Source organism: Vespa crabro, chromosome 6 (genome assembly GCF_910589235.1).
Source record: "Vespa crabro chromosome 6, iyVesCrab1.2, whole genome shotgun sequence".
In the NCBI taxonomy this organism is placed as follows: Eukaryota; Metazoa; Arthropoda; class Insecta; order Hymenoptera; family Vespidae; genus Vespa; species Vespa crabro.
In genome coordinates, this window is record NC_060960.1 from 11,562,619 (window position 1) to 11,586,856 (window position 24,238).

Genomic DNA, 24,238 nt, shown 5'->3' on the forward strand with positions numbered 1-24,238 from the left:
TATATCACTCATTCGAACGGACATTGTATGTAAGAGAATACTCTTATCGAATATACCTATATTATAGATTTATTTAATGTAAACCATTCCATTTTTTAATGACGATTGTTTGGAAACGAAAATTGGATAATTTATTATTACAACCTCGTGCAATGAAAACAAATTCGTTAAATAACAAAAATTTTGTAACCTTATGACATTTATCTTTTGCACTCCTACCGCGTTTTTTGCAAAAGAATTTATAATCAATAGTGAAATTCCTCAATGAGAAAAATAATGTTAATTATTAATTGCTGTTAATTATTCCAAAATAAAAGTCAGGTAAGAAAATAAATAAATCACGCGTGCATATATATATATATATATATATATATATATATATATATATATATGTATGTATAAAATTAGATTTATCGAATGTCAAAGTGTATGGATGGGATTCTTCTTCTTATTTCTTTTTTTTTTAAGTAACGAAACGTGTATGAGTGTTGTGCGGAGGTAGGTATGTAAATTGAAACATAATCTAGTTTACAGTTATGTTCTCACAACTTTTGTAACGACAATGTAAATATACCGTTGTACATATGTTCAGCAATAATATACATTGCATTGTAAAAAAAAATAGGTATTTCCAAAAATTATTTTGTTTTCCATTTCCTTTCTAGAAAACAAAATAAAAAGTATTAAGAATATTGACGTAATATAGATAGCAATATTTAATATATTACATACTTTTTAAGTATCTAATGCGTTATTAGCCTTATAATTTAAATAACACTAAATATAAACTGGATTATTTAGTTATAGTTAATGCATTATTTATTACACTTTATATTACTGCATACATATATATATATATATATATATATATATATATATATATATATATATGTATATATATATATGTATATATTATCGTCGGTAGGTAAGGCTTAAATAAAATTAGGGTAATTGTTAAAAAGCGTCGCTAACAATCGTTTAATAGCTCTTCCTTTTACCGACAGGAGGTAACCTTACATTAAGCATATACTATCTGAAAAAAATGTGAAAATAATAATCAACGTACACAAAGGAGCGCTTAATATGCACTCGCAAAGTTTATTTCATGCAGATAAAAAGGTTTAACCTTTCCTAAGAAATATTTCGAAAAAATCATTCTCTCTTTATCCTATCTTGCAATCTCGCAGGATTATCTCAGTTTGCTGTATTTACTTGTTCCATAATTCGTGTCTCTAAAACGTATCTGACCTGCCCCGATCTATTAACACTTACAATTAGTAAAGCGGTATTTTTATTCCTACAATAAGATGTATTACGTAAGAAAAGGAAAACATTATTATATCGTATTAAAAATATTCTATTTCACTTTATATATCACTTACATTTTGTACTATCAGTTACGTTAGATAAGTTAATGAGATTGGAATTAGTGCACACCCAATTCTTATAGTACTGCATTGTAAGATTGTTTAATTTATAATACCTTTCGTATGTCTAACCATAAAGTTTGTGCATACACTTGCTAATAATCCTCCTTGATATTATTTGAACGTATTTTACACGTAACAATACTTCATATACATAAATTTAATTATACATATAATATATATAAAGGTACATTACTTTATATAGATAGATTTAAACACTTATACAGCATATTCTCGGAAGAGCAGGAAAAGTTTGTATCATACAGTTCAATTGTACATTTACTGTCATCCCTGTGGAAAAAAAAAAAAAAAAAAAAAAAAAAAAAAAAAAAAAAAAAAAAAATTGACACCCATCTTTTTATGTATATAGATGCATTATACATGTTATATATGTTATTAAAAGTTTTATATACCAATCCTTTCTTTTCCTTTTTTTTCTTTTGTGTTTATTGCATTTGTAAATTTTATCGATTTTCCTATTGAAATAAACTTAAGAATACAATATATCTATCTCGGGATTTTGTTTCCCTTATGAATAATACATTAATAAGATATTATTGTAATATTATTTAAAAAATTTGAATTTTCCAGAAAATTGAAATTTCGCGGGTATTTCATTCAAGATGGCAGCATGTTGACGAATGAAGAAATCTTACGATCGAACCGTTTGAACGCCGGTACAAAACTTATTATGATCAAGGAAAGTGGTTATAACGATAGATAAGTTTTTTGTTACTTAAATACTATTTTCGATTTTTATCTTTGCAACGTACCATACATCATACATGGATGACAAAAGAAATAATGTCTATAGAAAACGTTGGTATATGAAAAGTAAAGGAACCAAGCAAACTAGTAAGTTTGAAATGTATATTAAGTTTCTCCGTTTTTTCTCCAATTTTTATTATTTACCCTTTATCTGTCACGAGAAACGTATTGAAACGGTTTAAAAAGCTTTCTATCTCTATATGAATTAATATTATAATAGATCTTACATAGCTTAGATACATATCTTTGAATATTTTATACTACTAATTAATATTTATCTTATTGCGATAGGAACTATAACAAATGTAAATGAAAGATCAGCAAAGCGGTTAAAAAGTCCTTCCCGGGATAATGCGTCTTTATATATTCATGAAAATACAAATATTCCTTACTATGGATGGACATTATACTTTGACGAGCAAGGTATCAAAGAAAGTTCGCTTTATCGTTAATATGATATAAGTAAATAATGTCTATTTAATTAACTTTTTCATTCATTTTAGAATATAAAAGCTCTTCCGATACTGTAAGAAAAATTAAAGCTGTCGAACGGTACATGAAAAATTATTCAGATATATCATCATTTCTTACGTTAGCCAATTTAGAGGCTGGAATGACTTTCAACATTGACTTTAACAATTTCTTTAACGACGATACGTTTCTAAATGAATGGAGTAACTTTAAAAGTGATATACAAGAGAAACCGATATTTACGATAAATTGCATCAAACTTGCGATTCATCAGGTATATCCATATAAATGTTTTTTAAGATGAATTAATTTTATTGTTAACAATTGGAATTAAATTTAATATAAATTATATTTCTAAATTTTCATTTTGGGGAAATCTTGTATTTATATAATACTCTCAATAGTATTACCGTTTAACTTTTCAGAATATTTTAAATACCGTGCCAAAGGAAGATCTAAAAAGTATTTTGAATTCGATAAATCTATTGCCTGCGGTCAAAATAAGAATATTGAATTATGGACAAACTGTTTGTTTACGAGATATTAAAGTGAATTCCTATGGTATAATATTAAAACCACATATTATTCTCTATATCTTGTCTACGCGATATTCTTCCATTGTCCCTTTTATTTTTCTTAAGGAAAATTAATAAATACAAGAGGATGCGTTGTAAGAGTAGGACGAACAAAGCAGCTTGCTCAATGGTTTGTGTTTGTATGCTCTAAATGTGGTTTAGAAAAGATAGAAAAACAGTCGGAGGGATTTTATACCGTGCCTAAGAAATGTACAGTTTGTGGTGTGACAACGTTTCAACCTGTATTGAATTCACCTTATGTTAGAACTATTTCTTTTCAAATGATTAGAATACAAGAGATATTAAATAACGAACAGGTATGCTCCTTATTATTGATATAATAATATATCAATAATTATTCTCCATTTACTTTTATAATGATATTAACAGCTGTTGTCGCATAATGATTCTGTGTCGTTTCGTTATATGGGATTTATTTTTAGGAAACTAAAGGTAAAATGCCTAGAATATTGGATGTAAAAATTTTGGATGATTTAGTAGATACTTGTATGCCAGGAGATGATTTAATGCTTACAGGGATCGTTAAAGTGAGCGTTCATGCTGTCTAATAAATAAAAAATTAAAATTTCCTCTTTCTTTCTTTCTTTCTTTCTTTCTTTCTTTCTTTCTTTTTTAAACTTTCTATCTTCAGGTTCAAGGAATTGATGATAATACGTTTAAAGGGCATGCTGCAGCTTCGTTTTCTTTTTATATGGAAGCCATTACGATAGTTCATAACAACAATAACGTTAATAACAATGATACTGAGAAAAATACTCAGAAAAAGTGCATGAACGCAGACACTATTGTCAGTGAAATGAATATAAAAGATTATCTTGCAATTAAGGTTTATATACATTTATTTTACTCTATCTAATAATTTATTTTGTATTCCATTTGTATATATAAATATGTCGCATGATAATTTTCGCAGGAGGTATATGACAAGCCTAATATCTTTCCATTATTAGTACATTCATTGTGCCCGGGTATATATGGTCATGAAATGATTAAAGCTGGATTGTTGTTAAGTTTGTTTGGTGGTAATGCAAAACATAAGGGTTTACGTGATCATATACATGTTCTTATAGTGGGAGATCCTGGCCTTGGAAAATCTCAATTGTTACAGGCATGTTCGCGTGTATCCGCCAAAGGTGAATATAAATTAATATTTAAATATACATATCTAAAGGCATTCCTCTGTGTTAAGGCGTGTATATTTGTGGCAATTCAAGTACCTCTTCAGGATTAACCGTTACCTTAACAAAAGAAAATGGGACAAATGACTTTGCATTAGAACCTGGTGCTTTAGTGTTAGCAGATGGTGGTTGTTGTTGCATTGATGAATTTGATAAAATGTCTGTGCAACATCAGGTATATAAATGTAAAAATTATAAATGTAAACATTACAAATGTAAACATTTTTATTTTCCTTTCAATTGTATAAAAAGGTAATATATTTTGTAGGCTCTATTGGAGTCTATGGAACAGCAAAGTGTCAGTGTTGCTAAATCCGGGATACTGTGTTCCCTTCCTTCTAGAACATCGGTTCTCGCAGCTGCGAATCACATTGGTGGCAGATACGACAGAAGCAAGACAATTTTACAAAATTTAAACATAAGTCAACCTCTTCTTTCAAGATTTGATTTAATCTTTTTACTCCTGGATGATCCAGATAAAGTATCTTTATATTCATAAGAAAATATTTACTCCCTTAAGTTTTACATTAATATTTTATAATAATTTAATGTCTTTGTAATAGCAACGCGATCATTTAATATGTAAACATATCATGTCATCCCATATTGGTACAAATGACAAGACAGAGAAGAGTCCAAGCAACGATAAATCAATGCAGTCAATGTCACAAGACGATTCTTTAAGGTAATTTAAGGAGTTAGTTTATATTAAGGGATATTAATTTTATATATTACACCAAACTATTGTATATTTGTTTCAGAGAAAAACTAATGTTTTCATTAACACAATCTAAAGATATCATACCACAGTTTATATTGAAAAAATATATCCTATATGCCCGTCAATATGTTTATCCAAAACTAACTGTTAAGGCAGCAGAAGTATTGCAAAAGTATTACCTGGAACTCAGATCAAGGAATGTTGAATTTGGCGGTATTCCGATATACAATAGGCAGCTAGAAGCAATGATTAGACTAACCGAGGTTTGTCGTTGCGCGTTACAAAATTATGTTTATAACTTTTTTCCAGTAGATAACAATAACTTTGAACTTTGAACAGGCCAGAGCAAAGTTGGAATTGCGTGTTGAGGCTACAGAGTTAGATGCTCTGGAAGTAGTAAAAATATTAGAGTACGCAATGATGAACATGTATGAAAATTCAACGTTGAAATTACAACATAGAAACAAACCTACAGAGGGAAAAGTATATATTGAATATACATATACATATACATACATATATATATATATATATATATATATATATATATATACACGCGCACACTACGTATATATTTAGTATTAAAAATATTTAATCTTAAAATTATTCATTAATTCATATCATTATTCTTTCTAACAGGTGAAAATATTTATAAGGTTACTAGAAGATGAAATCAAATCAAATGGACAAAAATTTTTTTCATTATCGCAGCTGAACGAAATAGCAATAAATGGAGGTATTAATATACAAGATTTCACTCGGTTTTTATCAAAATTGAATGAGCAAGGTGTTTTACTACAAATCGATAGAAATGTTTATAAATTCGTTAACATTTAATGGCCTTTTATAAATGATCAATGTTACAAAGATCATGTTAAAAAGAAAATATACGTAATTTTTATTAATAACTCTTATACAATTTCTTGTACGTATATAGTATATAAAAGACAATCGTTAAATATAAAAACATGGTTTAAAACATTACTGCCCACTTCACGGGACGTGTTGCTACTCTTGTAAGACATCTTGGTGGACATGCTGGAGGGCACGGAGGTGGACAATAAGGAACACATTTTGGTGGACAATGACCACAAGATATAGGTGGTGTACATATTGTAATCCTACATGGTGGTGGACACGGTAAACATGGCGGTGGACAAGGTGCACATGGCACGCATGGTGGGCAAGGTGAACATGGCGGACAAGGCGCGCACGGTGGACAAGGTGGGCAGGGTGAACATGGCGAACAAGGTGGGCAGGGTGAACATGGCGAACAAGGTGCGCATGGTGGACAAGGTGGGCAGGGTGAACATGGCGAACAAGGTGCGCATGGTGGACAAGGTGAACAAGTAGGTAGACAGCAAGGATTTACTGGTGAACATGTTGGTGAACACGTTGGGGAGAATTTATTGCAGCTCATGTTTCTTCAATTTTCTTTTGTACTTTTCTTTTTTTTTTGTACTTTTCTTAATTATTCTTTTTCTCCTTTGAAATTTTAATAACTCATTAAGTATCAATTAATGAAATGCATAATTGTTAATTGTTTAAACAATATTTTTAAAGAGTCACTTAAAAAATTTGAGAAAAATGTATTGAGAGATTTATACTGTCGTTACATATAATATGACAATCGATTGCTATGACAACTACTTCCAAAATAACAAAAAAAGAAAAACCTAATGGAATAACATACGATTCTTATAAATTCAATGTTATACGTGGCAAATTAATTTAGTAAGATGCATATTTAAACAATTTGATAATTTTTACGATAAAAAAAAAAAAAAAAAAAAAAAAAAAAAAAAAAAAAAACAAAAAGACGAAATTTATAGATAAATTTCAAGTATATTATATGTTTATGATTTAAATTAAACATGCCTTGCGATGGGAAAAATCCAAATTGTGACAGAAGACGTGAATTATTAGCACAACTAAAATGTTTAGTCAGTTCCATGGATAGAAAGTAAGAAAATATAAATTAAAATAAAATTGATATATTTATAAATTATTTTTTATAGAAAACCATGCGAATGGGATGAACCACCGTGTCCGCCACCTACTTATTGTCCAATTACGAATTGTTGTGATCCTTGTTGCGTAAGTTACAAGGATATGATCATTAGAAAGAAAAAAAAAAAAAAAAAAATAGAAAAGTAATATAAATTTTAAATAGGAGCCTGTCAAACGATGTAAAAGCTATAATCTTCGTGCAAGTATAATGTATCGATGCGAGTGTATCAGGAGGAATGGATTACAAGATAGATGCATGATGTGGGATTGTATGGGTCGACCAGAGTGTATGACAAAACTATATCCAGTTTGTGGACCTGGAACTAGCGCCCTTCTGAAGCTAACAGACTTAGGAGATATAAATGTAGCTCTTAAGAAGTTTCATTGTGCAGATCAAGCAAGAGAATCTGCATTAGCGGCATATTGCAGACTTGTTTGCAATAACGCTTGTCCATCACCTGTTTGCCCTCCACCATGTATAAGTTGCTGTTCACCTCCCTCTTGTTATCCACCTTGTCCACCATGTCCACCTTGTCCACCTTGTCCACCTTGCGGCCCCTGTGATCCTTGTGGTCCTTGTGCCCCTTGTGGTCCTTGTGCCCCTTGTGGTCCTTGTGCCCCTTGTGGTCCTTGTGCCCCTTGTGGTCCTTGTGCCCCTTGTGGTCCTTGTGCCCCTTGTGGTCCTTGTGTCCCTTGTGGTCCTTGTGGTCCTTGTGTCCCTTGTGGTCCTTGTGGTCCTTGTGCCCCTTGTGGTCCTTGTGCCCCTTGTGCCCCTTGTGGTCCTTGTGCCCCTTGTGGTCCTTGTGCCCCTTGTGGTCCTTGTGCCCCTTGTGGTCCTTGTGCCCCTTGTGGTCCTTGTGGTCCCTGTGATCCGTGTGTTCCATGCATACCATGTCCACCGCCATGTCCACCGCCATGTCCACCACCCTGTTTACCTTGCATGCCATGCTGTGCACCATGTTAAACAGTTATATATGTAGATATGTATTTTATATTATCTCATGTCAATTTCAATATAAAAAATTACGTATTATAAATATGAAATAGAATTAATACATATAAAACATATATTCTTTACATGTACAAATACATCAATCTTATATATATATATATATATATATATATATATATATATATATATATACACACACACCGATGGTTTATAATTATTTATATTTAATTAGCATTAAGGGATTTTAAGAAAAAGCTAAGAAATACAGCAATAACATAAAACGAGTGAATGCTTGAAATATTTACATTTAAATTTAGCGCTTAATTATCTTATCTCAAAATGCGCCCTACAGAGGGTGCGAGTAGCAGATATTTTTAATGCCAAGAACACCGTTCATAACCTTATTTACGAATCTATCGTTACAATTCGGAGAGTGTATTCCAGAATATTTGATGAATTTTTCAATAATAACATTATAATTAAACATCGTAATGTAAGTTTTATTATTAATTATATTCAATATAACGCATATTTCATTTATGAATAACATGTATATATTTAAATGTATACATTTTACATTTACAGATAATAACCTAATAAATCTTATAACATTGTTGTCAATTTTGAATCGTAAGAAATAATTAATAATATTGAAGAAACATGACAGAAAACTTTGAAAGGGATCTTCCAACAATGTATACAAATGAAGAACCAAAAACAGCTGGTCAACCACTCTCAGATTTTCTTTTACAACTAGAAGATTATACACCAACGGTATATAAAACTTGAAATATTTCTATTATTCATACATAATTTTGTGTTTCTTTATTATCATTCATTGTAGGTGCCCGATGCTATTAGCGAACATTACTTGCATACTGCTGGTTTTAATACAACCGATCCAAGAATGTAAGTATAAAAATTCAATTAGACAATAAAATGTAAGTAAATATATCGGTATAAAAGAGCTAATAACTATTTATAATTAACATTGAATTACAGAGTACGTTTAGTATCCTTAGCAGCTCAGAAATTCATTTCTGAAATTGCTAATGATGCCCTTCAACACTGCAAAACACGTGGTGCTAATCAAAATACAAAAACAAAAGGAAAGGATCGTCGTTATATGCTTACTATGGAAGATTTGACGCCCGCTGTTGCTGAATATGGCATTATAGTTAAGAAACCACATTACTTCGTTTAAAAAAATATATATTCTTTATTATAAAATGGTCTTTTGCTAAATTTTTTGAAATCTAATGTATAGTTTTACGAGTACACATATGGACATCAAATTCTCATTACTTGATACATGTATATAGTTTATATTAGATTGTATACATTACATCAAAAACTATATATAATTTTGTTTAAATTAAAAATTGATATATGTCATACATGAAGGAGATAAATGTATTAATAATTTATATCAGTATATTATATCTTTTCATAGTATATTCAAATTATTATATCATATTTACAAGATGAGTCGAAGGTATAATGCAGAATATAAATGTAAATAAGAAAATATATGTATATATATATATATATATATATATATATATATATATATGTGTGTGTATATGTATATATGTATACACATATATATAAGAAAATAAATACGTCTTTGTAATAAATGAAAACAATTAACGAATAAACACATATGCACACAATGTATGCATATATGCACATGTGGCAGTTCTATATCATCCAGAGGTCACTTTTTGAATTGTTACAAAATTTTTATTTTCATACATCCACTACTCTCAAAAGAAAGAAAAAACAGCATTTTACGGCACAATTCTTTTCGAAGAAATTATGTATATAATTTTTATAATAAATGTAAATAATTTCAAAAGAGATATAATAAGGAATCAAGTAAATAATAAAATAATCTATCTAAAATAATATTGGATTATTCTTATAATAAATCAGCAATCAATTGTGAACATAAAATACCAAAAGCATTTTATATTTAAATAAGAAGCGAACTTTATATAAAAAATCAGCAGCTAATGTGAACATAAGCAATTTACAACTTTATAACTATCTAAAAGTAATAAATGATTTTTCATTAAATATATAAAAAATAATTATTCCAAACACATATGAAACACATATGAACACGCATTCACATATGAAAATAATAATAACGAGAACACATATTAGAAAGAGTGGAACCGAATCTTGCTATTTAAACGATATTTCATGTGTATAACGCATATGTAACGTACAAATGTGATCTGCGTATTCAGCATATAAATGCAATATGTAATGAAGTCTAATATGATATAAAATAATATTAATAATTCATAAATAAATAAACAGCTTATATAATGCGATTTACCACGTCAGTCACTACCTTTTGTACTCCGAGGAGAAAACGTCGAAATGAAATCTTTCCGTACTGCTACATTTTCACGTCTTATAGATACGACCATTTTATAATTATTTTATGAAAGTACAGTGTACGTGGAATAAGATGAGGTAATGATTAAATAATATTAGATTACGTAAAGCGTAAGCATAGCTCTTAAAACGTGTTAGATACTAATAATTTTCTTTCGATCTTCGTCGTTCGATAATGTCAACAAGAAGGATCACCATTGGAAGGACCATTGCAATTCTTTCAAATTGTAGAATAGAATCATCGTTTTTCTAACATTCACGTGGGTGTTCGGGCGCGATTAAAGGTCCTACTGTGGACTTCGTTTTATTTGCTCGAAAATTCGATTAGATTACTTCGTGAATGCGGATTTTACAATAGAATCAACGTCATTATATATACACGCGTGTCGCGAACGCGATTAAAAGTCCTTATGATTGCGCTTTTATTGTTCGAAATTCATTCGGAACACACGAACAGCAGTGCTTAATTCGGTATTACTTGAGAAATCGAATTCTAAATCATGTAACGCAAGTATTACCGAGCGAATGGCTGCATGTCTTTGCGCGTTCTCAAATTATTTCTTTTCATATCTTATTAGACATTAAAGTACTCTTATTTTACATAGCTAATCATGTTAGAATGGATAAAGATAAGATTAGATGTAAAAGAATTTTAAAATAATTTCTTAGAAAAATATATTGATAAGTTTTAACATCTTTATTACTTTTATTTATTTTTATTTGTTCTTAATTATCTTAATAATTATGTTTGTATTTTGATCGAACGAAAAATTATTTCGTTCAACAATCACGCTGGTAATAATTAAAACAAAACGTGGCATCGCTTTTATCTTCACTGAAATAAGACTTCCTTTGTTACAACCCGACTAAACAATAGATTAAATCCAGTGGTTGGAATAGGGTCCGTGGAAAATTTGGCTGGTACTGTGGTACCAGGGCAATTGGAGGACCAACAAATACTCGACCACCAATTGGATCGGTACCATCTGACGTGGGAGGTATATACCCACCTATGGATGGAGTGATATCAGCTGTTAACATCGGTGACCCACCCATCAGCATGGTTTTAAACAGAACTCGACAAGCTTCAGTCCCAAAAACGACTTTGTAGGAACAAGTTAGATAATCGGAACAAAATCTTGCTGCGCGACATGCTGGGTTGATGGCGCAACAACAAGGCAGAGTAGAGAGGATGAGAGAGAGATTTCAAGAATAAATAACGCATGATCGATAACCTTCTTCAGTACTTTGTATAAAACTTTTATTTCATTCATTAATATTAACATAAAACTAAAGAGACTAAGATTTACATAATCGTCTAAATCGCATCGTTGAAACAAGATTTAATTTTTCTATCATCAATTGGACATCGTTGGAAATTTATGTACGTAGAAAACGACCATGAATATCATAAACTTATTATATATTAACCTTTACTTTCTACTAAATACAGAATTACAACTAAATGTATAAACTGTTCGCTTTTTCTATGAAATTTAAATATATTAACACGTTTAGTACCTTTCAATTAATCCTCATCATAAGTCTTTTATTTTCATTTATATTCTATAGATGAATATATAATCTATATATGTTAAAAAGACGGAAACACGGACGGGACTTAGAATAATTTTAATATGAACAAATATTACATTAAAGTTTTAATTTCGGGGTAGTTGACTTGTGTAATATAAACATAAACGCGCTTTTCCTTGACTTTGATAGTTACAAAGTTAGTTTTTTCTTGCACTCCGACAAGTGCACATCGCGATTTCCTTTCCTAAACGCGAAAGATTATAATTTAATACTGTCGGTAATTTTATAATTATTTAAATGATATTTAATGCACTCGGGATAAGATAGAGAAATATTCAAACAATAGTACATTTAATTAAACATTAAAAAGATTGAATCGTGCACGTGTCTTAAAATAATATTAATATCAATTTTTATTACTCAAAATTTTAAGTTCGGAGCAGTATTCTTGTGTAATATAAACATAAACACACTTTCTCACAACTTTGACAGTTCGCGACTTAGTTTTCTCTTGCATTCCGACCTGTGCACATCTCGATTCACTTTTCTAAACGCTAAAGCATATAAATTAACATTATCGATAATTTTACAATTATTTAATGATTTTTATAGCACGAAGGATAGAATAGAGTAATATTTAAACAATAGTTGATTTATTTAAACAATAAAAAGTATGAATCGCGCGCAGGACTTAAAATAATTTTAATATAAACTTTGACAGTTCGCGACTTAGTTTGCTCTTGCACTCCGACGTGTGCACTTCATGATTCTCTTTTCTAAACGCTAAAACTTAAAAATTAATATTTTCGGTAATTTTATAATTATCTATACGATTTTTATAGCACGCGGGATAGAATAGAGTAATATTTAAACAATAGTTCATTTGTTTAAACATTGAAAAGTCTGAATCGCGCGCGGGATTTAAAATAATTCTAATATAAACTTCTAGTACTTAAAAATTTTAATTTCGGAGCGGTTTTCTCTGGTAATATAAACATAAACGCACTTTTTCACGACTTTGACAGTACGCGACTTAGTTTGCTCTTGCACTCCGACGTGTGTACTTCGTGATTCCCTTTTCGAAACGCTAAAGATTATAAATTAATATTTTCGATAATTTTATAATTATCTATACGATTTTTATAGTACGCGGGATAGAATAGAGTAATATTTAAACAATAGTTCATTTGTTTAAACATTGAAAAGTCTGAATTGCGCGCGGGATTTAAAATAATTCTAATATAAACTTCTAGTACTTAAAAATTTTAATTTCGGAGCGGTTTTCTCTGGTAATATAAACATAAACGCACTTTTTCACGACTTTGACAGTACGCGACTTAGTTTGCTCTTGCACTCCGACGTGTGCACTTCGTGATTCCCTTTTCGAAACGCTAAAGATTATAAATTAATATTTTCGATAATTTTATAATTATTTATACGGTTTTTATATCACGCGGGATAGAATAGAGTATTATTTAATCAATAGTTCAATTATTTAAACATTGAAAAGTCTGAATCGTGCGCGAGACTTAAAATAATTTTAATATAAACTTTGACAGTTCGCGACTTAGTTTGCTCTTGCACTCCGACGTGTGCACTTCATGATTCTCTTTTCTAAACGCTAAAACTTAAAAATTAATATTTTCGGTAATTTTATAATTATATATACGATTTTTATAGCACGCGGGATAGAATAGAGTAATATTTAAACAATAGTTCATTTGTTTAAACATTGAAAAGTCTGAATCGCGCGCGGGATTTAAAATAATTCTAATATAAACTTCTAGTACTTAAAAATTTTAATTTCGGAGCGGTTTTCTCTGGTAATATAAACATAAACGCACTTTTTCACGACTTTGACAGTACGCGACTTAGTTTGCTCTTGCACTCCGACGTGTGTACTTCGTGATTCCCTTTTCGAAACGCTAAAGATTATAAATTAATATTTTCGATAATTTTATAATTATCTATACGATTTTTATAGTACGCGGGATAGAATAGAGTAATATTTAAACAATAGTTCATTTGTTTAAACATTGAAAAGTCTGAAACGCGCGCGGGATTTAAAATAATTCTAATATAAATTTCTATTACTTTAAAAATTTTATTTCGGAGCGGTTTTCTCTTGTGACATAAATATAAACGCATTTTTTCACGACTTTGACAGTTCGCGACTTAGTTTGCTCTTGCACTCCGACGTGTGCACTTCGTGATTCTCTTATCTAAACGCTAAAACTTATAAATTAACATTATCGATAATTTTATAATTATTTATACGGTTTTTATATCACGCGGGAAAGAATAGAGTAATATTTAAACAATAGTTCATTTATTTAAACAATAAAAAGTCTGTATCGCGCGCGGAACTTAAAATAATTCTAATATAAACATCTAGTAGATAAAATTTTAATTTCGGAGCGGTTCTCTCTCGTGACATAAACATAAACCCACTTTTACACGACTTTGACAGCTCGCGACTTAGTTTGCTCTTGCACTCCGACGTGTGCACTTCGTGATTCTCTTTTCTAAACGCTAAAACTATTATATTAATATTTTCGGTAATTTTATAATTATTTATACGGCTTTTATACCACGCGGGATAGAATAGGGTATTATTTAAACAATAGTTCATTTATTTAAACATTGAAAAGTCTGAATCGCGCGCGAGACTTAAAATAATTTTAATATAAATTTCTATTACTTTAAAAATTTTATTTCGGAGCGGTTTTCTCTTGTGACATAAACATAAACGCACTTTTTCACGACTTTGACAGTTCGCGACTTAGTTTGCTCTTGCACTCCGACGTGTGCACTTCGTGATTATCTTTTCTAAACGCTAAAGATTGTAAATTAATATTTTCGGTAATTTTATAATTATCTACACGGTTTTTATGTCTCGCTGGATAGAATAGAGTATTATTTAAACAATAGATCATTTATTTAAACAATAAAAAGTCTGAATCGCGCGCGTGCCTTAAAATAATTTTAATATAAACCTCTAGTACTTAAAAATTTTAATTTCGGAGCGGTTTTCTCTTATGACATAAACATAAACGCACTTTTTCACGACTTTGACAGTTCGCGACTTAGTTTGCTCTTGCACTCCGACGTGTGCACTTCGTGATTCCCTTTTCGAAACGCTAAAGATTATAAATTAATATTTTCGATAATTTTATAATTATTTATACGGTTTTTATATCACGCGGGATAGAATAGAGTATTATTTAATCAATAGTTCATTTATTTAAACATTGAAAAGTCTGAATCGCGCGCGAGACTTAAAATAATTTTAATATAAATTTCTATTACTTTAAAAATTTTATTTCGGAGCGGTTTTCTCTTGTGACATAAACATAAACGCACTTTTTCACGACTTTGACAGTTCGCGACTTAGTTTGCTCTTGCACTCCGACGTGTGCACTTCGTGATTCCCTTTTCTAAACGCTCAAAATTATAAATTAATATTTTCGATAATTTTATAGTTATTTATACGGTTTTTATATCACGCGGGATAGAATAGAGTAATATTTAAACAATAGTTCATTTATTTAAACATTATAAAGTCTGAATCGCGCGCGGGACGTAAAATAATTTTAATATAAACTTCTAGTACTTAAAAATTTTAATTTCGGAGCGGTTTTCTCTTGTGACATAAACCTAAACGCACTATTACACGACTTTGACAGCTCGCGACTTAGTTTGCTCTTGCACTCCGACGTGTGCACTTCGTGATTCTCTTTTCTAAACGCTAAAACTATTATATTAATATTTTCGGTAATTTTATTATTATTTATACGGTTTTTATAGCACGCGGGATAGAATAGAGTAATATTTAAACAATAGTTCATTTATTTAAACAATAAAAAGTCTGAATCGCGCGCGTAAATTAAAATAATAATAATAAAAACTTCTAGTACTTAAAAATTTTAATTTCGGAACGGTTTTCTCTCGTGACATAAACATAAACCCACTTTTACACGACTTTGACTGCTCGCGACTTAGTTTGCTCTTGCACTCCGACGTGTGCACTTCGTGATTCTCTTTTCTAAACGCTAAAACTATTAAATTAATAATTTCGGTAATTTTATTATTATTTATACGGTTTTTATAGCACGCGGGATAGAATAGAGTAATATTTAAACAATAGTTCATTTATTTAAACAATAAAAAGTCTGAATCGCGCGCGGAACTTAAAATAATTCTAATATAAGCATCTAGTACATAAAATTTTAATTTCGGAGCGGTTTTCTCTGGTATTATAAACATAAACGCACCTTTTCACGACTTTGACTGTTCGCGACTTAGTTTGCTCTTGCACTCCGACATGTGCACATCGTGATTCTCTTTTCTAAACAGTAAAGATTGTAAATTAATATTTTCGGTAATTTTATAATTATCTACACGGTTTTTATAGCTCGTGGGATAGAATAGAGTAATATTTAAACAATAGTTCATTTATTTAAACAATAAAAAGTCTCAAGCGCCCGCGTGACTTAAAATAATTCTAATATAAACTTCCAGTACTTAAGAATTTTAATTTCGGAGCGGTTTTCTCTTGTGACATAAACATAAACGCACTTTTTCACCACTTTGACAGTTCGCGACTTAGTTTGCTCTTGCACTCCGACGTGTGCACTTCGTGATTCTCTTTTCTAAACGCTAAAACTATTAAATTAATAATTTCGGTAAATTTATAATTATTTATACGGTTTTTATAGCACGCGGGATAGAATAGAGTAATATTTAAACAATAGTTCGTTTATTTAAACAATAAAAAGTCTGAAGCGCGCGCGGGACTTAAAATAATTCTAATATAAACTTCTAGTACTTAAAAATTTTAATTTCGGAGCGGTTATCCCTGGTATTATAAACATAAACGCACTTTTAGACGACTTTGACAGTTCGCGACTTAGTTTGCTCTTGCACTCCGACGTGTGCACTTCGTGATTCTCTTTTCTAAACGCTAAAATTATTATATTAATATTTTCGATAATTTTATTATTATTTATACGGTTTTCATAGCACGCGGGATAGAATAGAGTAATGTTTAAACAATAGTTCGTTTATTTAAACAATAAAAAGTCTGAAGCGCGCGCGTGACTTAAAATAATTCTAATATAAACTTCTAGTACTTAAGAATTTTAATTTCGGAGCGGTTATCTCTGGTATTATAAACATAAACGCACTTTTTCACGACTTTGACAGCTCGCGACTTAGTTTGCTCTTGCACTCCGACGTGTGCACATCGTGATTCTCTTTTCTAAACGCTAAAGATTGTAAATAAATATTTTCGGTAATTTTATAATTATCTACACGGTTTTTATAGCACGCGGGATAGAATAGAGTATTATTTAAACACTAGTTCACTTATTTAAACAATAAAAAGTCTGAATCGCGCGTGTGTCTTAAAATAATTCTAATATAATCTTCTAGTACTTAAAAATTTTAATTTATAAGCGGTTTTCTCTTGAGACATAAACATAAACGCACTTTTTCACGACTTTGCCAGTTCGCGACTTAGTTTGCTCTTGCACTCCGACGTGTGCACTTCGAGATTCCATTTTCTAAACGCTAAAACTTATGAATCAATATTTTCGGTAATTTTATAATTAATTATACGGTTTTTGTAGCTCGCGGGATAGAATGGAGTAATATTTAAACAATAGTTCATTTATTTAAACAATAAAAAGTCTGAAGCGCGCGCGGGACTTAAAATAATTCTAATATAAACTTCTAGTACATAAAAATTTTAATTTCGGAGCGGTTTTCTCTTGTGACATAAACATAAACGCACTTTTTCACCACTTTGACAGTTCGCGACTTAGTTTGCTCTTGCACTCCGACGTGTGCACTTCGTGATTCTCTTTTCTAAACGCTAAAACTATTAAATTAATAATTTCGGTAATTTTATAATTATTTATACGGTTTTTATAGCACGCGGGATAGAATAGAGTAATATTTAAGCAATAGTTCGTTTATTTAAACAATAAAAATTCTGAATCGCCCGGGTGAGTTAAAATAATTCTAATATAAACTTCTAGTACTTAAAAATTTTAATTTCGGAGCGGTTATCTCTGGTAAGATAAACATAAACGCACTTTTTCACGACTTTGACAGTTTGCGAATTAGTTTGCTCTTGCACTCCGACGTGTGCACTTCGTGATTCTCTTTTCTAAACGCTAAAACTTATAAATTAATATTTTCGGTAATTTTATAATTATCTAAACGATTTTTATAGCACGCGGGATAGAATAAAGTAATATTTAAACAATAGTTCATTTATTTAAACATTAAAACGTCTGAATCGCGCGCGGGACTTAAAATAATTTTTATTTAAACTTCTAGTACTTAAAAATTTTAATTTCGGAGTAGTTGCCTAATATTTAAACAATTGTATATTTATTTAAACATTGAAATTTCGAAATCCCGATTACCGAATCATTTCTCCTTTGTCTTTTGAGGATTAAGCATCTAAAATGTCTCAGTGTGCCTTCGCTGCAAGTGTCAACGAATCTTAAGGTAAATATATTTTTATATCTTACATTTCTTCAATAATTTATACTGTTTCTTATTATAACCATGATATTATTAATTTTGTTTTTATTTTGTTTTTTCAGTACGTCATTGCAATCGCTCGGGAACCAACGATGTTATCTTGTTTTGCTTAAATATGAATATTTCAAAGTAGAAGCAGTGTTTGTTCGTTCGTGTTCCGCGATTTAAAAAACAAAAGTTTTTGCAACGTCTGCGTGCAATGCAGTCGTTAGAGTCAGTGTTTGTTCGCAACTTTATTAATTTTTTAACAGTCGCATAGGCTGTATTTATAAAGTCAGTAGAGTTTCGCGAATTAAATTCAGTGACCGTTCGTTAAAAAATAACTATCGCGATGTAGAGTCAGTGCATCATTGAAGATATTCTTGATGAACTTTGATGTCGACCTACCTAGTTTTCAACCACATACGGATCGTCCCTTCTCAATTTCGACCTGAACGAGTGTTTTGGAGCCATCGCAGAACTTCTTAAGTAGTGAGTGAATTTTTAAGTCCCTCCAATCACTCAATCATGTCGAGGACGAAAGGTCCGAATCGGCACGGGTGATTGGTTGTAATTAATTAGTAGAAGAGCATTGAGTGACCACGAGTAAATTTCTTCGGAGATTTACTCGTGAATGGTTTCTTAGTTTTTCATTTATTTATTAGATTAGGATAGGGTCTTCTTGCTCAAACGCGTTTATAATTATTTGAGATTTTGAATATTTTAATACATTTTTAAATATTTTACTCGTGCGGAAATATGTAAAGAATCGATATTCATACGTTCTAATAAAGAACGAGTAAGAAGACACTCGCGATGGATAGTCTCTGGATTACAAACGAAACTATGGATGATTTTATTACAATAATTAAAATATTCGTTTGTAAGAAGGAACGTCCAAGGGTTTGCTTTATATTTTTAAATAATTATTAATTAAATATTTAATCGATTTAAATTGATACAAAAAAGTCTCGATAGAGTCATTGGTTTTGAAAGAGAAAAATCGAGTAGAATGATTGCTAAAAAACAAAGAGACGTAGTCCGTAAGCCTACATGATAAATTAATTATTTTTTAGCTCAGGATTTTCAGCAATTAATATACTATTATCTAATTTCTAATTTTTTAATAATTAATATCTATTTTCTCCCACTCTGCGAAAAAGTATCTTTCGAAAGGATAATAATAAGTTTTCAGATTCGTTATGGTTGTATTAGGGTTTTCTTTCATATCTTAGAATTTGGAATCAAATTTTGTCGTTACAGTTTTAGAGTGATAATCGATTAGGTTGAGGAACGAAGCAAAGAAGAGGCTATATGCCGAAGACAACATGTGGACAATTATTAGGCTATTGAGTTATTTTCAAAGGTTCACTAGGAACTTTTGAGAATGGCTCTTAGTTTTACTATGTTAATATTTTAATTTTACCATGTTGTCACTCAAAATGCTCTTATGGTGATGGGTGTAGGGGTGTAAATTTAAAAAACTGAGACGAAGTAACTTTCCGTAAATAATATTCCCACATTGCCACGCGTACGCGAATAGGATTATTTCATATTTTATGCCTTTTTAATATTAAACTGTTTTTTAAAACTTGATTGAATTTATGATTCTAGTTTAATAAAATCAAATTTTACGTTAAAGTCGATTGATAAATTTAGCACATTTTTTCTTTTCTAAAGTTCAATTAAATTCATAATTTTATTTTAATAAAATCGAGTTCTATATTAAAATCACATATCTATGAAATGTAAAAGTAATATAATATTTCTTTAGATCAGTTTTTCATTAATATTTTTTTTCTTAACTATTAACTTTAATTAAATTAAATTCAGAATTTTATCGTTCGTATAATTAATATACATATATACTTATTCTTTCGTTTTCCTTATTTCTTTTCAGCTAGCTCTAAGTTGTGGGAACGCGAACACGGGAAGGAATAATTAATAAATAGGATTATCTTAACATTTAAACAATGTACGATATACGTAAAGTATAATTAATTAATATTTAAACAATAAGATATTCTTAGCAACGTTATAAAAATCATATACATGTATTGTCATTTACTATCGATTAATAGATATAATAATATTTTTTTCAGAGAGAATAATATTTATTTATATTAATCGTTTATTTTTCTTAAGTTTAATCAAATTAAATTTAGCATTTTATCGTCCGTATAATTAATTTACATATATATTAATTCTTTTTTCTTTCCTTATTTCTTTTCAGCTAGGTCTAGGTCGTGGGATCGCGAACACGTGAGGGAATAATTAATTAATATTTAAATAATAGGATATTCTTAGCAACGTTATAGAGAACACGTACATATATTATTATATATTATCGATTCATAAATATAATATTTCTTTCAGAGAGAATAATATTTATTTATATCTGTGTTCAGAATATTTCATTTCTTTTTAATTAATCCTTTATTTTTCTTATGTTTAATTAAATTAAATTCAGCATTTTATCGTTCGAATAATTACTGTCATTTCTATTTTTTCTTATTTACTGTCATTAATTATCCTCTATATATATCTCGCCATGGGTGTGTGCCTCTGTGTGGGTTGCTGTCTCAGCATCTTATAGAGCTGCTTCTCTTTTATTCTCTTTCTGGAGTTCTCCTTTCTATTTCATATTTTGCATTCTTATTTACTATTATTAATTATGATTTATAAGTCTCGGGTGGGACCCATGGAAGGGGCCCATGGGTGTGGGCCTCTGTGCGGGTTACTGTCTCAGCATCTTATATAGCTGCTTCTCTTTTCTTCTCTTTCTGGGGCTCTCTTTTCTATTTCATATTTTTCATACTGATTTACTATTATCAATTATGATTTATAAGTCTCGGGTGGGACCCATGGGATGGGGACATGGGTGTGGGCCTCTGTGCGGGTTGCTGTCTCAGCATCGTGTAGAGATGCTTCTATATTCTTGTCTTTCTGCAGCTTTCTCTTGTATCTCATATTTTTTTTCTTTAATTATGTTCTTAATTATGTCATTAATATGTTATTTCTTTTCATTATGTCTTTTCAAATTTTTATAATGTTATTTCTATTTAATTATATTTTTATGGTTTTAATTATGTTTTTAATATATTTTTATTATTTATGATTTACAAGTTTTAGGTAGGAACTATTAGATGAAGCGGACTGTTGTTTCAGCAGCGTGCAGAGCTACTTCTATTTTCTTATCTTTCAGCAGCTCTCTTTTATTACTCATATTTTTCTTCTTTAATTATGTTTTTAATTATGTTTTTAATTATCTTATTAATATGTTATTTCTTTTCATTATGTCTTTTCAGATTTATATTATGTTATTTCTTTTTAATTATGTTTTTATGGTTTTAATTATGTTTTTAATATATTCTTTTTAATTATAATTTACAGGTTTTAGGTAGGAACCATTAGATGAAGCGGACTGTTGTTTCAGCAGCGTGCAGAGTTACTTCTATTTTCTTATCTTTCAGCAGCTAACTTTTCTATCTAATATTTCTCTTCTTTAATTATGTTTTTAATTATGTTTTTAATTATGTTATTAATATGTCATTTCTTTTTATTATGTCTTCTTAGAATTTAATTATGTTATTTCCTTTTAATTATGTTTTTATGTTTTTAGGTTTGTTATTAATATATTTTTATTAATTTTAATTTTTAAGCATTAGGTAGGACCCATGAAATGAAGAGGACTGTTCTTTCAGCATTATTATGTTTTATTTTATATATTCTTTTCTTTTTCTTATTTTCCTCTTAACTTCTTTTTTTCCAGGATAGATCATCGAGATTCACCTGCGGTCGGATGCGTCATCCTAGCATGACATGGATTCATCATCGATTTTTACGCGCGAATACGGGCAGGATAGGAGAACACTCGCACGCTTGTCGGCAAGCACAGGCGTGGGTGTTTGCGGGCGCGACTAAATTTCGTTTGATTGTTCGAATCGAAAACGCGAATTTAGAGTAGAGTCACCGTTTTTCTAACACTCACGTGAATGAACGCGGGCGCGACTTAAAAGTCCTACCGGGGACTTCGTTTAAATTTGCTCGAATATTCGATTAGATTACCTCGCGAACGCGTTTTTTTAGAGTAGAGTCACCGTTTTCCGAACACTTGCGTGGGTGTCCGGGCGCGATTAAAAGTCCTATCATGGACTTCGTTTTAGTGTTGAAATTCGGGGTGCGCGAACGGTTTACCTTGTAGTGCTGTACATAGCTGGCTGATGTTATGATAATCCTCATATTTGGTAGCGGGGCGGAAATCCCGACAAATATCATGGAAAGTCTAAATATCGGTTAGCATATGTCACTTTGGATTTCAACTTAGAGTCACCGTTATTATCTAACACTCACGTGAGTGTTCGCGTGCGCGATTAAAAGTCCTACCGGGGACTTCGTTTTGTTTCCTCGAATATTCGATTAGTTTATTTAGAGTAGAGTCACCGTTTTTCGAACAATTGCGTGGGTGTCCGGGCGCGATTAAAAGTCCTATCATGGACTTCGTTGTAATGTTGAAATTCGGGGTGCGCTTCGGATTTCAACTTAGAGTCACCGTTTTTCTAACACTCACGTGAATGTTCGCTTGCGCGATTCAAAGTCCTACCGGGGACTTTGTTTTATTTCTTCGACATTTCGATTAGATTACTTCGCGAATTTGGATAGGACAGTAGAATCTACGTAATTATAACACACGTGAGTGTCGCGAACGCGATTAATGCGCTTTGATTGTTCGAAATTCGGAAGCACGAATTTAGATGTGCTTAATAATCCGTTATGCCCGAGGCGAGGGTGTTGAACGGTAAAGCTCTCTGTAAGTGGGGTCCCTGTAGCTGAGGCTAGATACCTCCTGTTAGCTAAGTCGCCCTAAATATCCGAAGCGGAAGGCATAAGGGATCGGTATCGCGGAACGCGGATTTTAGAGTAAAGTAGAGTCACCGTTAGCTCGTGGGTCTCCACATGCAGCAACCTCCACGTGGTGAGACCTGGGTCGTTAATACTTGCAAAGTCTAATTGTAAATCATATAACGCAAGTATTATCGGGCGAATGGCTGCATATTGTATTACTTTTCCATAATTTTTTTAATCTAATTCCAACTAAACATTAACATATTTCCATCTTATATAGCTAATAATACTTCGAAAGAAGAAATATCACAGAATTTATTGTACAATAATTTCTTAGACAAACTAAAAGGAAATTTTTCTATCACACTTTTTTGTCCGCTGTTATTTCTATTTATTCTTATTTACTCTCACTAATTATCCTTTATATATCTCGGGTGGGACCCATGGGAGGGGCCTGTGGGCGAGGGCTTCTGTGCGGGTTGCTGTCACAGCATCATATAAAACTGTTTCTCTTGTCTTATCTTTTTTGGGGTCTCTATTCTTCTCTTTCTGGGGCTATCTTTTCTTACTCCGGCTCTCGTTTCTATCTCATATTTTTCCTTTTGAATTATGGTTTCAATTATGTTATCATTATGTTATTTCCTTTTAATTATGTATTGTTAATATTTATTTATGTTGTTTCTTTCTAATTATGTATTTAATTGTGTGTCTAATTATGTGTTTAATTATGTGTTCATGTTTCTAATTATGTTTTAATTATGTTCTTAATTATGTTTTTAATATATTCTTAT

At 30.6% G+C, this 24,238-nt stretch overlaps 3 protein-coding genes across 4 annotated transcripts; all 3 read left to right on the forward strand.

Moving 5' to 3' along the window:
• Positions 1–2,048: 2,048 nt before the first annotated feature.
• LOC124424879 (DNA helicase MCM8-like) lies at positions 2,049–6,069 on the forward strand. Of its 2 annotated transcripts, none has more exons than XM_046964435.1 (14): positions 2,049–2,282; positions 2,487–2,618; positions 2,699–2,940; positions 3,071–3,227; positions 3,308–3,558; positions 3,685–3,789; positions 3,894–4,088; positions 4,176–4,395; positions 4,452–4,615; positions 4,709–4,921; positions 5,004–5,125; positions 5,202–5,424; positions 5,501–5,644; positions 5,801–6,069. In XM_046964435.1, the coding sequence occupies exons 1-14, from the start codon at positions 2,213–2,215 to the stop codon at positions 5,996–5,998; spliced, it is 2,436 nt and encodes an 811-aa protein (XP_046820391.1). In that variant the 5' UTR covers positions 2,049–2,212; the 3' UTR covers positions 5,999–6,069. The 2 variants fall into 2 exon arrangements, with proteins under 2 accessions (XP_046820391.1, XP_046820392.1); XM_046964436.1 differs by having other exon boundaries at positions 2,050–2,282; positions 3,092–3,227.
• Positions 6,070–6,203: 134 nt separating this feature from the next.
• Positions 6,204–8,266, forward strand: LOC124424880 (DBF4-type zinc finger-containing protein 2 homolog). Its single transcript, XM_046964438.1, has 3 exons — positions 6,204–6,510; positions 7,180–7,258; positions 7,335–8,266. The coding sequence occupies exons 1-3, from the start codon at positions 6,287–6,289 to the stop codon at positions 8,133–8,135; spliced, it is 1,104 nt and encodes a 367-aa protein (XP_046820394.1). The 5' UTR covers positions 6,204–6,286; the 3' UTR covers positions 8,136–8,266.
• Positions 8,267–8,467: 201 nt separating this feature from the next.
• On the forward strand, positions 8,468–10,202 carry LOC124424881 (transcription initiation factor TFIID subunit 10-like). The gene is made up of 4 exons (XM_046964439.1): positions 8,468–8,616; positions 8,709–8,897; positions 8,968–9,032; positions 9,126–10,202. The coding sequence occupies exons 2-4, from the start codon at positions 8,784–8,786 to the stop codon at positions 9,325–9,327; spliced, it is 381 nt and encodes a 126-aa protein (XP_046820395.1). The 5' UTR covers positions 8,468–8,616; positions 8,709–8,783; the 3' UTR covers positions 9,328–10,202.
• Positions 10,203–24,238: the final 14,036 nt, after the last annotated feature.

Excerpts from the sequence above, each read along its gene's own strand:
- LOC124424881 (XM_046964439.1), top strand. The coding sequence starts at position 8,784 with ATGACAGAAAACTTTGAAAGGGATCTTCCAACAATGTATACAAATGAA. Across the intron at positions 8,898-8,967 it reads TAGAAGATTATACACCAACG|GTGCCCGATGCTATTAGCGA; the intron begins GTATATAAAACT and ends CATTCATTGTAG. Across the intron at positions 9,033-9,125 it reads AATACAACCGATCCAAGAAT|AGTACGTTTAGTATCCTTAG; the intron begins GTAAGTATAAAA and ends ATTGAATTACAG.
- LOC124424880 (XM_046964438.1), top strand. The coding sequence starts at position 6,287 with ATGGTGGTGGACACGGTAAACATGGCGGTGGACAAGGTGCACATGGCA. Across the intron at positions 6,511-7,179 it reads ATGGTGGACAAGGTGAACAA|AAAACCATGCGAATGGGATG; the intron begins GTAGGTAGACAG and ends TATTTTTTATAG. Across the intron at positions 7,259-7,334 it reads ATTGTTGTGATCCTTGTTGC|GAGCCTGTCAAACGATGTAA; the intron begins GTAAGTTACAAG and ends AATTTTAAATAG.
- LOC124424879 (XM_046964435.1), top strand. The coding sequence starts at position 2,213 with ATGGATGACAAAAGAAATAATGTCTATAGAAAACGTTGGTATATGAAA. Across the intron at positions 2,283-2,486 it reads TAAAGGAACCAAGCAAACTA|GAACTATAACAAATGTAAAT; the intron begins GTAAGTTTGAAA and ends TTATTGCGATAG. Across the intron at positions 5,126-5,201 it reads TCACAAGACGATTCTTTAAG|AGAAAAACTAATGTTTTCAT; the intron begins GTAATTTAAGGA and ends TATTTGTTTCAG.